The sequence below is a fragment of the Paramisgurnus dabryanus genome, chromosome 23 (assembly GCF_030506205.2).
Source record: "Paramisgurnus dabryanus chromosome 23, PD_genome_1.1, whole genome shotgun sequence".
Taxonomy (NCBI): Eukaryota; Metazoa; Chordata; class Actinopteri; order Cypriniformes; family Cobitidae; genus Paramisgurnus; species Paramisgurnus dabryanus.
In genome coordinates, this window is record NC_133359.1 from 26188907 (window position 1) to 26201010 (window position 12104).

Here is a 12104-nt window from a genome sequence, read left to right on the forward strand (position 1 = left end):
AATCGCACATTACCACACATAGTTTTGATCAAATCGTTAACTAATTTGTTGTGTAATATATACAGACCGTTAAAGTAGTTCAAATATCAAAATAACCCATGATAAGAATAATTTCATGATTATTCCTGGGCGCACATTTATGACGTCAGACCGGAAGAACGCTGCACGCGCACGCACGTTTTTCAACCACAGCTGTAATGTAGTACACTGAAGTTTGATGATTGTAAGTTCATCATATATTTCATGTTCAGTGTTGTTTATCTATCGAATAGGATTATATCAGTGTAACAATAATATTGCCATTGTGATTTTTTTTTACATTTATTTAGAATGACGAAAGTATGCGGCATGACGTGTGTTTGTATGCTGTGAAAGCAACTAATGAGAGTTTAATGTCCTGTCACGCTCGTTTAGTTTCATAGTGATTTATATAACGTTAATGTTGTTTCTGCAGTGATAATGATGATGGCCAGCACTGTTGGGAGGTTGTGTTTTAGTAATAAATGTATTCTGGCCCCTATGGTGCGGGTGGGCACTCTTCCCATGAGACTGCTGGCGCTGGATTATGGAGCAGATATTGTGTACTGTGAGGTGAGAGGGAATATTTATCATCTACTTGTATTAATGTCACATTTCACTTACTTACCTATTTAATGCATCCATTTGCATATTCAAAATGTACTCTCACGTGTTTACATTCCTTTTTTGCATTCTGTCAACAACAACTATGTTGACTTATTCAAAGAAAGCTGGATGAAAATAATACTTCCAGAAAGATTTTTATTTTATTATTGAGTTTAAGGACATTAATTCATAGCTATTTGTCATTTCAGGAGCTGATTGATATCAAAATGGCTCAGTGTGAGAGAGTGGTGAATGGTATGTATCTATATAACACATATACCTACACCTAGTGATGGGAGAAACGAAGCTTTTCGAAGCTTCGAATCAATTGAACCAATTGCTTCGAAAATTGATTACGTTTTTCGAAGCAGTTCGAAACCCACACACGCTGGCGACCCCTGCTGGTCAAAACAGTGTAAAAGCAGATCTGTCCACACATTTTAAACTTTTTTACAAAATGATAGCAAGATTTCTATTAAAATATGTTTAAAAAAAATATTTAACTTAATTAAGACAAAGTTAAAAGTGTATTATGTGTTTTTAGTTTTATTTAGGGCAAACAAATGAATAAAACTCTACCCTTTTAATTATGCACATTTTTGTCATTAAATCTGTCTATAAACAAAAAGTAGACAAAATGGCAGTGTTATTAGTCAGAAGGATAAATGTTTTATGAACTTTCATAATAAAACTGACCCGAGTTCACCTAAACTTATTAGACACGGGTCATGTGATCAACTCCCCCTAGTGGTGAACCATCGGATTTACGAAACGTTTCGAAACAGTTGTGACGTAATGAAGCCTCGTTTGCTAAAATCACGTGACTTTGGCCAGTTTGAAACAAGTTCCGAACCACTGATTCGAAACAAAAGATTCGTAAATGTTTCGAAGCCTCATGAAGCAGTGCTTCGAAAACGACCATCACTACCTACACCACATTTAAGAAATTGTTTATGTGCCTATTATGGATCCTTAGTAATAATAATGTAGCAACTTCCATGTTATAAGGTTTCATCTTGTGTATCTGTAGATGTATTGGAGACTGTTGACTTTATCGCTCCAGATGAGCGTGTGATGTTTCGTACCTGCAGTAAAGAGAAGGACCGCGTCGTCTTTCAAATGGTTAGTAAACACATAGTTCTCCCAAAATTGAAAATCCTGCCATCATTTATTCGACCCTCATGTTGTTGTAAACCTGAATGAGTTCCTTATCCTGTTAAACACAAAAGAAGATATTTTAACTCTTTCCCCACCATCTTGTCAGTTAAGAGAAAACATTTCCCTGCCAATGACGAGTTTTTGCAGTAATCTGTAATTCTGCTCTTACCCAATTTATAAAAACTGAAGCAAAAACTTAACAACATTTTAAACTCTGTATGTTTTGATCATCGTTCTGAATCTGATCTCTAACAAAATTCCTTTACAAAAATGCAATTATCTCAACTTTTTGCTCAAAATTAGTTTATTGTTTGTTTGAAAGCAGAGGGTCTGTTCTTTCATTTGATATATTTATGTTTATATATTTATAGAAGAATAATTTCCTGGAAAGCATTTTGTAAAACTTTTTTGAAAATCCCAGGTAATGAATAAATGATGGTAAGCGCACAGTTGACATAGTATTTGTTTTTCCTACTATGGAAGTAAATGGAAACCGTCAGCTATTATTTTAATACGTATGTATGTATGTTTTCAGCCTAATGAGATTTTTTTTATGTTTGTGTTGCAGGGGACGGCTGATCCAGACCGAGCTCTGGCTGTGGCCAAACTTGTGTGAGTTACATATAATCCAGCAGGATATATCTTATGTTTGTCAAAGCGATTGCTCTGAACGGTCACAATTTAAAGCTTGTTTATCGTCCCGAACAGAGAAAACGATGTCGCGGCCGTTGATGTAAATATGGGCTGTCCGAAGGAATACTCTACAAAGGTAAGGAAAACTCCTGTACTTGTTATTTATTGTACATGATTTAATGTATGAGTTACAATTGTGATGTTTATATTTAATAGGGAGGAATGGGTTCGGCACTTCTCTCTGACCCAGAAAAAATAGAAGCTGTAAGTTTTCTTAGCTTTTTGGTGCTAATATAGGGCGGTTTCCTGAACAGTCTCAGACTAAAATGCATGTTAAAAACACCTTATTGACATATCTTAACACGTTTATCAGTGCCATTGATGCACATCATTAAAACTACTTAAACGTCCTAATATAACTATAAACTAAACTAGTCCTGGCTTAATCCAAACCCTGTCTGGGAAACATGCCCCTATTTCTTTTATTTATTACATAAAACTTGAAATTAAACAAAATTATGTTTTGCTTTATTGATTTTATTGAGTTTCTAGCCTCTTGTCATTTCCAGATTCTGAGCACTCTTGTGAATGGAATTTCAAAACCAGTAACGTGTAAAATCCGGATCCTCCCTACAGTAAGTGATTATATGAAAGTACTGTAGCCTGTGGAATAAGAAAATAATGTTTTTTTTTTTTTAATAATTAATTTTCTTGTCATTATATGGTTTGTCAGCTTGAGGAAACGGTTAATTTAGTGAAGAGAATTGAAAGAACAGGAGTGGCAGCTATAGCGGTGCACGGCAGGTAAAATGTTTTCTTTTAACATTAGTGGAAACATTTTTATTTCAGTAGCTTCAATCATTTGTATGTTTTTGTATGCATGATTTCAGGATGAAAGAGGAGAGACAACGCCATCCGCTCCACTGTGATTATATTCAGGCTGTAGCCGAAAGCGTGTCTATACCTGTCATTGCCAAGTCAGTGTTACATTTATTTCACTCGTCTCTTATGCACACATGATATAAAAGGAATATACCAAAGGAATTTCTTTTTTTTTTATTCAATTTTTATATTCATAAACAAAACAAGCCCCTTAAAATACCATTAAATGCATCTTTAGAAAACTACATTGCAGTAAATCTGTTCCTTATAAAATATTTACAGCAAAATTAAAGATGAAAACTGCAGTGTTTATTTTAGTCTCAGTCTTGTTTATATATCTTTCTGTAGTGGTGGCTCTTTGGACTTAGTGAAGACGTTTGATGACATCGAGGATTTCCGGGTGGCTACAGGAGCGTCGTCTGTCATGCTTGCCCGGGCGGCCATGTGGAATCCTTCTATCTTCCGCCAGCAGGGGACGCTGTCTTTAGAGGCTGTTATGGAGGATTATATCAAATATGTGAGTGGTAGAACACTAACTTAAGGGCGATTTATAGTCGTGCGTAGGTCCTACGGCGTAGCAGCGACGGCGTAGGTTCCGCGTCGGTTTTCATTTATACTTGTGCGTCGCCGTCCGCGTCGACGTGCAAACACACGCGAAACCGCTGGTTGGCAGTAATCAGCGTGTGACCACAGTAGCAGCAGAAGTCGTCACAGAAGAAGAAGCTAAGCAAGTTAACCCACAAACGAAGAAGAAATAGCAACTTGTTGTGTATAATTTGAGAAGACCAGCAATGATGGAAGTAAATAAACAGCGACTTATGTTGCAGTTTGAGTTAAATCACTCCTCAACTTGGCTCATCTTTGTTTTCTCCGTCTCAAACGGAAATACCTATGACGCAGTTTTTTCAGACGGGAGGGGTTCTGGTGGACCAATCGCAGAGCTTGCGGTCCGCGTAGAGCCGACGCGCTGTTAGAAATTTTGTGAGGTGCGCGTCAGGCTACGCAGAGCTACTCACAGGCTACGGGTAGCTACGGCGTAGGACCTACGCACGACTATAAATCGCCCTTTACTGAGGAAACTAAATGTTTCCAATCAGCAGTGTGCTTATTTAAAGGATTACTCCACTTTCATGGGAAAATTCTGATAGTTTACTCACCTCCATGTCATCCAAGATGTTTATATCTTTTTTTTTGTTCAGTCGAGAAGAAATTAAGTTTTTTAAAGGACAAGTTCGGTATTTTACACTTAAAGCCCTGTTTTCAGATTGTTTATGATGAAATAGAACGGTTTTGACTGAAATTTGGACATATGATGCTGGCCCGAGAATTTTCGGGTGTTTGTTGTATCAGCCACTACCTCTACAATGGCTGTATAGGTGCACAGGGACAATCCTTCATAAAATGGATTAAACTTTTGTTTACAAAGACGTGAAACTCACCGAGTGGTCAGGGGTGTTCACTGATATGCTCACACAAAAATCGCTGCATTTAATTAATATCGTCTTTACTTCCTTATCAATATGAGCCGAATCTGATCTAGAAAATTACCAAGCTGATCGGTTAACTTTACCAGCGTGGCTTGAGCAGAACGTAAAAGATTGGTAAGATAAGGATACTAAAACATTAAAACCATGTCTGCATTTGTGATTGTAGAAACGACAAACAACAAGCGCTACTCTGCACTGCACAAAACTTGTGTTTGAATCATGGTTTAGTCCAGTTTTTTAGGCCAGGGACCCCTTAGATGAGAGCGGCATGGAGCAGGGACCCCCTGATACTAAATGTGTAAAACAGAGATATTTAAGTAAGCAGTAAGGTACGAGATATATTACAAATCTGAACCGTCCAAGTTCAGAAATATAGATGAGATAACATGTCGCACTGATTCTAAAAAAAAACACATTCTGAAAGAAAGACACACGTGCCTGTAAGATTTACCTTTTTTATGATGCTTTTTCTGTCGCTACTGCTGCTTTCTGAGTGCACATTTATAATCTTCAGGGGCCGTATTCACAAAGAATTTTAAGGCTAAAAGTAGCTCCTAACTGGCGAATTTAAGAGCAACTCCTAAAAATACTGGGCGTGTCACTCCTAAATTTAGGACTCCTAATTTTTTTCACTAAGAGTAATTCACAAAGCATTTTAGCCCTAAAAGTAGCACCTAAGTCTGGGACAGCTTAAAAGAAGTCGAGAGGACTCCTAACTCACTAAGACCTATTCACAAAGGATCTTAAAATGCCTTAGGTGCTGGTCCTCCTTAACATGGACAGTTTCACCAACTCAAAAGCATTGCACATAACACTTAAAAGCACACTTTAATGTAAGCATATTGTTTATAACATTTGTTTCATAATTCATTACATTCATGACAAGCAGGAAGTTTTTTAGAATTACATGAAACAATAATGATATTAAATATTTAATATTATAGGCATACCTGTTGCCATGCTAGTCTGTTTAAAGGCTGCAATCTCAACCCTCTACTGCGATTGTAATGCATATACCACCGCCTCTCGCAGTCGTCCGGGGTCCGCGACACAAGCGGCAATGCTGCATTGATCTGCAACAAATCCTCTCCCATCAGTAATGCGCGGGTTGATCCGAAATGAGCGGATGCCTGAGGTCACCAGCGGATTTTTTGTGGTCCGACTTGCGGGCGGGTTAGTTGAAAACGTTGGTCGGGTGCCGGTTGTTTTGTACATTGACCCGCGCATCATTGTCTCGCATGTCTCACGCTTAGTTTTGCTTGATATCTCCGTGCCGAATTTCCCTTTTATTACGTTCCTTTTTTCCAGCACCAACTGGGACAGCAGCAGTAACTGGTCCTGCATCCAGTTGGGCTTTCTTTTCCGTTTTGGCGAGTTCATAATCCACCATCATTTATTTATTACATTAGGATTCTTCAATATGGGCAACATTTACTTGCTTTAAGTAGTCTATTTAGGCTAATAGGATGTCAATTAATCAAGCAAGTGTTAATGTAATGTCGTTTTTTATTATTAGGCAATTGGCGGTTTTCATTTGGGTATTAGGCTACCTTGATTTAATTTAATTTCATTCACGACTTTTCTTAAATATATGCATTTCGATGGCATTACTATTATTATTTTGTGTAGGACACAGACATATTTCGATGTTGTAATTCCATGATATGATGCGTCTGTGTTATGTTACGCATGACAGCCCTGTCATCTAACAACCAATCACCGTGGTCATTGCGAGGCAGCTCGTGCATGAGAACTGACGTCATCCGTAGCAACGAAGACTCACTCTTAGTTTAGGAGTTATCATTTTTCCTTACTAAAACTAGGTCTGAAAGGCGTTGTGAATAACTTTTAAGAGAAAACTCCTAGCTAAAATCTTTTAGTGCGATCTAGGAGTACTCTTAGTGGTAAGATAAAATGCTTTGTGAATACGGCCCCAGATATTTTATTTTGGTCCGCTGGCTATAGTGCACGCGCCTTCAAGCCTATGTGCCATGCACTTGGCAAAATTTCATCTTTCAAGAAGGCCATTCTCAACGAATCTGAAAACCACATTATATGTGTACATACTCCACCAACCTGTACAAAATCATACTAAGATTGCATGGATGTACACTTACAAAAAACAATATGGACGCAATACTGAAAAACAAAAATAGAAATTGAAAAGCATGGTTGTTTAAAATGCTTTTCAAATGTTGTGATTCTTAACTAAGTGCAACTTCAGCAACAGATAAACTAAAAGAAGATAATATCAAAACAAAACATACTGTGACATCCCTTCACAAATCTTGTCATGACAACCACCAATAAACACTTACAAACACACAATAAAGACTTTTAAATTATGTGTCAGAGCACACGTAGTTAACCAACTAAGACTAAAACACTAAATAAAACTTAGTAAAACAGGGCTAAATGCCAAAACAAGTCTTACATTTTGTCATTGCGTAGTTTATATTGGCCATATTAAAAAATGTGCGCATAATTATAATTAATACATTTCATTTCGGCTGCGCTACAACTTCCCAGTGGAACAGAACATATTTATTTATTCACAGAGAACGAATATTATTACATATTGCAATATGCATAGCGTGAGTGTGGGGGAGAACCGAGTCAGTTTGAATGTTAAAACAAAAAGGATTTACTTGCAAAAATAAAGATTATAAAAGCAGCGGTCATCATGAGACCTCCTGCAGGGACTTCAAGCTGTGCTGCAAGAACGACAGGCTGATGACATCAAAGTACCGCGAGGGTGAGGCGAGAGGTCATCGGAAGAGTCTGCTTTCAAACCGCTCTCGTGGCACGTTGAAGTCATCCGCTTGTCGGTTCCTGTGTTATAGTATGAAGTCGAACACACGTTTAAAGGGGACAGAGAATGAAAAACCATTTTTACCTTGTCGATTCAAAATTGATTCTCAAAGTGCTATATTCTGGTTCTTAAATCTATATTCATTGAGTTGATTTGAGAATCGAGTATAAAAACTGAACGGAGAGCCAGAATTGAAATCGAATTGATTTGATAGCTTGTGAATCGAATCGATCTGGAACATCTTAATCGATACCCAGCCCTATTTAAAAGTATTTATTTCAAGAATAAAAGTAACAAAATATATGAGATAAAATGCAAAACTTATCAGATAGATGGATATACAGAGATACACATTTTCCGCAATCTTGAATTATTTTCTTCGACTCGGCCACAGACCTACGTCACGCTGCCCCTTCACTCCGATTGGCAGTCGCTTTGTCGCATCGCTCAGCATTTGCATAAAATAGCCTTCTTGTCTATTTTGGCCCCACCTTGCTCTCGCAGCGGCGAGCTTGTCGCTGGCAAACGGCCACTCCTCTTGACAATGAATGGTAGCCTGTCGCTCTGTCTCTTGTAGCTAATGTGACTGGGGGGTTACGCCCCATTCAGACAGCCAGCGATTTTATCGCTGTGTATCGCCCGTCTCTTTCAATGAGGCGTGTTTAAATCTTGTCACAAACAAATGAGGTACCATCCAGAGAAGGATGACGTGAACTCCACTGCTCCGTTCTCATTGGTAGTTGCTCCCGAAATTCGCTCAACATTTAAATAAAGTAAAACTTTTCTTAACTTTCTTGCGTCACTGGACACGCCCATACGGTCGCCAATGGTCACTTTCGCTCGTGCCGTCGGAAGTCGCCAGGTTTCCATTGTAATGAATGATATCGCGTCCCTCTGCTACTGCTGGTCGCTGGCTGTCTGAATGGGGACGTAATGTGAATGTACCTGTACGCAAATGCCCCCCTGAAGATAAGCCCTGTCCGGGAAACCGCCCCATAGAGTTGTAATAAATTTACCGCAAACCACATAGCCTACTCATTATTGGGTTTATGTTGTCAGAAACCTGAAACATTACCAACCTTGCCCACTTTTGTTTAGTTTGTGTAGCAGTGAATTTTATTTTTGAATATAAAAAAAATTATAAAGACAAATGTGTGCTGTAACTTAGGGCTGTACTAAGAATTGCAAAACTAATCTCAGTTACGATCACAGGAGCAATGATTGCATAATCTCCAAAAGCTGCGATTGTATCTGTGCACTTGCACTTGTTTCCGAGCATTTTTTGAAGGGTGCATTTAGAAGCCTTATTAATGTAGGCTATATGTTTGTGTGTACTACAGATGTCTGTCTCATACCGACGGCTTTCTGTGTACCACAGCTTTAACAATGGATCACGTGTTATTTTATTATACGTTTAAATGCAGATGGTGATGTTTGTAATTAAGGACACCACTTTAAGACTTACTATCGATTTTACTATTAATCTAGTTTTTCAACCAGTCACATGCTTTCTCTCTGCTAGTGACAAATACACACGTTTGCACAGTTGTACTTTGTGACTCATAGATGTAATGCAACCTCCATCACCTTACCCCAACCATCACAACTAAGTGCCTAACCCCTTACGGTACATTCACACGGGGCGTAAACGCTTAACGGAAGGCTTGTCTGAAGCGTGGCCAACAGCCAATCACTGTGGCCGCAACACAAGCTCCGGTCTTCCATAAACGTAATTGGCTGGCTCTGCCTAGGTTATTTGCATAAAGCGATATAATTGGCTGACGCATGCGTTGCCGCTTGAAAAGTTGAGAAATGTTCAACTTCTGCCGCGAGCAACGGCACTGACGCGGTGCCGATGGATCCACAATTCAGTTCGCCAACGCTTGACGTCACCCATTAAAAGTGAATGGGAAGCGTCAACGCTTACGCCCCGTGTGAATGCGCCGTTACCCTAACTCCAACCTTATCCCAATTCAAACCTTTAACCCTTAAACAGCCCTTTAAAGGAGTGGCAGAAAGTGAAGACCTGCCAAAATGTCCTTACTTAAACCTAAAGAAGCTGAATGATTATTAAATGACATGAGAAAATTTTAACAAAATACAAGTAAAGGGAAAAAATATACAAAAGTGTCCCTAACCTGTTGAATGGTTCTGTGTATATGTGCATATTTTCAATTTGTTAAATCAATAGTGTAGTTGATGTTTGGACATGCTTTTGTTTTGGATGTTATTCTTTTATAAAAAGTTATAAAATATTTAAAAACATACTTTAATGTAAAATGTAATAATCAACCATAATAATCGCAATAACCGTATCAAATAAAAACACTAAGCTGAGACTTTCATTATATGTGATGTTTATTATATTCTTTTGTGCTTACAGGCCGTTCGATATGACAATAACCCATTCAACACCAAATATTGCTTATGCCAGATGCTCCGAGACAAAGTCGAGTCTCCATTGGGAAAACAGTTGCATGCAGCTCAGACCATTGCAGAAATCTGGTAATTCACATTTATAATAACTTTCAATTAACATATTTATTTGTCTCTATACAGATGTAATTATTTAACTGTATTTCATTTTCCTTATCATATTTTTGTGACCAATAATATGTAATTGTCTCGCCAATTTTAATCTTTTTTATGGATTACCCTGGACCACAAAACTTAAGGGTAAATGTTTTAAAGTTGAGATTTATACATAAAAAAGCTTTTCATTGATATATGGTTTGTTAAGATAGGACAATATTTGGCCGAGATGGAACGATTTGAAAATCTGGAACTTGAGAGTGCAAAAAAAAATCGAAATATTGAGAAAATCGCATTTAAAGTCCAATGCAGTCAGTATACATCAACGCATATTTATGAAAAGGTTTATTTTAGTGCATAAAAGGAAAATCGATAATTTTGCCATGTATTTTTGCTTTTTCTACAAATATACTCGTGCGACTTACAACTGGTTTTGTGGTCATGGGTCACATTTGATATACAAGGCAAAAAGAGTCTAGTTTTATATCTACTAAATATCTAGTCAATATCTACTAAATGTAATGAATAAATATAACGGTCTCATTATTTAGTATCTTATTCACTAATGTTAGTATTGTTTGTGGCGTTCAGTGAGGTGTTTGGCATGACTGACTTCTACAATAAGACCGCGGCTGAACTGGAAGCTAGAAGATCTTCCCTCCAGGCCGACAGTGATCAAGCCTTGAATCCGAAAGTGGAGGATGATGTCATCACAATGCCCATCCGCTTTGAGAGGTTTGGATTTATTGTGATTCACTTCTTTATTACCTATGCTGCGTATACAGTATGTTGTGTTCACATTCGTGTCTGTGTTTGTGCAGACGAGATTACCCACCTCAGATCACACCGAAGATGTACCTCCTGGAGTGGAGTCGAAAGGAAAAAATTGATCAACCGGTGTATGAGACGGTAAGTTTCATTAGAGATAACGATATCAGGAGGTATACTACTGATCAGTGCTGGAAAGTGTTGGATGCTTATGCAACCAAATAATCTGTTTGTAATCATATTGATAGTTTAATCGAATTAAAAATCTCGATCGGATACAAATTTCGTTGGAGACAAACTCTAACCAGTGTCCATTTGAACTTTATAGGAGCAGCGAACCCAAGATCGAGCGTTTCAGTCCACGGTTCTTCTGGCTGATAAGAAGTACCGCTCTACGCTATGGTGGGTTTTGCGTACAAACATGCAAACCGTATGATTACACAAAGCCGAGAATCATTGGAAGTCATACTTTATTTTTGTGTCTCAGGGAGAAGTCAAAGAAATTCGCAGAGCAGGCAGCAGCTTTAGTATGTTTGCGCACACTCGGCCTTCCAGAAGGTCGAATAGGAGAGGAAAACAGCGGACTGGTGAACAAACGCAAGAGGGATGACAAACCGTGTGCAACAGTGGATGACAGTGAATCAGCAGCACGAAAGAGACACATCGCTGTAGCGCCGCTAGAAGAGGAAAAGGAAATAATATGCAGGACAAAAGTTGTAAATGGTGTTTGTGGTCAGACCTCACATTAACCTTGGTTAGTCATGAACTGTCTGAACTCACTACAAAGACATCTCATGCCATCAATACATTAAAAAAGTATTTTTGGACATGACAGCACACTTAGTTTGTTTTTAGGGTTGTTCACTTGGACTGTTTCTTTGTCATTTGCCATTGTTGTCTTGACACACAACTGTTGTCTTTTAAAATAGATTTTTTTTGTTTTTTGTTGTATGCCACTGTTTTATGTGGCAAAACAACTATCATGGCTTCTTATCTTTTTAAATGATTTAATGCTTTTCAACCTTGCACCAAAAAGGGGCTGTGTAGATTAAATACAGGGAGTTTAAGAAAGTCAAAACAGATGCCATGATGTTATAAAACCATTTATTTAATATTTTTTTATTATTTCCAGCATTATTTGAAATAAACTGTGTATGCTAATGATTGCTGATTTATGCATTGCTGAATATTATTATTGTTTTAACTTT

The 12104-nt window shown here is 37.9% G+C and overlaps 1 protein-coding gene across 1 annotated transcript; it reads left to right on the plus strand.

The window, feature by feature from the left end:
• The first annotated feature begins 151 nt into the window (after nt 1-151).
• On the plus strand, nt 152-12060 carry dus2 (dihydrouridine synthase 2). The gene is made up of 16 exons (XM_065292311.1): nt 152-223; nt 455-591; nt 834-879; nt 1655-1746; nt 2351-2394; nt 2491-2551; nt 2632-2679; nt 2985-3050; nt 3149-3219; nt 3306-3392; nt 3646-3814; nt 9980-10101; nt 10720-10863; nt 10950-11037; nt 11225-11298; nt 11384-12060. The coding sequence occupies exons 2-16, from the start codon at nt 460-462 to the stop codon at nt 11643-11645; spliced, it is 1506 nt and encodes a 501-aa protein (XP_065148383.1). The 5' UTR covers nt 152-223; nt 455-459; the 3' UTR covers nt 11646-12060.
• The last annotated feature ends 44 nt before the right edge of the window (nt 12061-12104 follow it).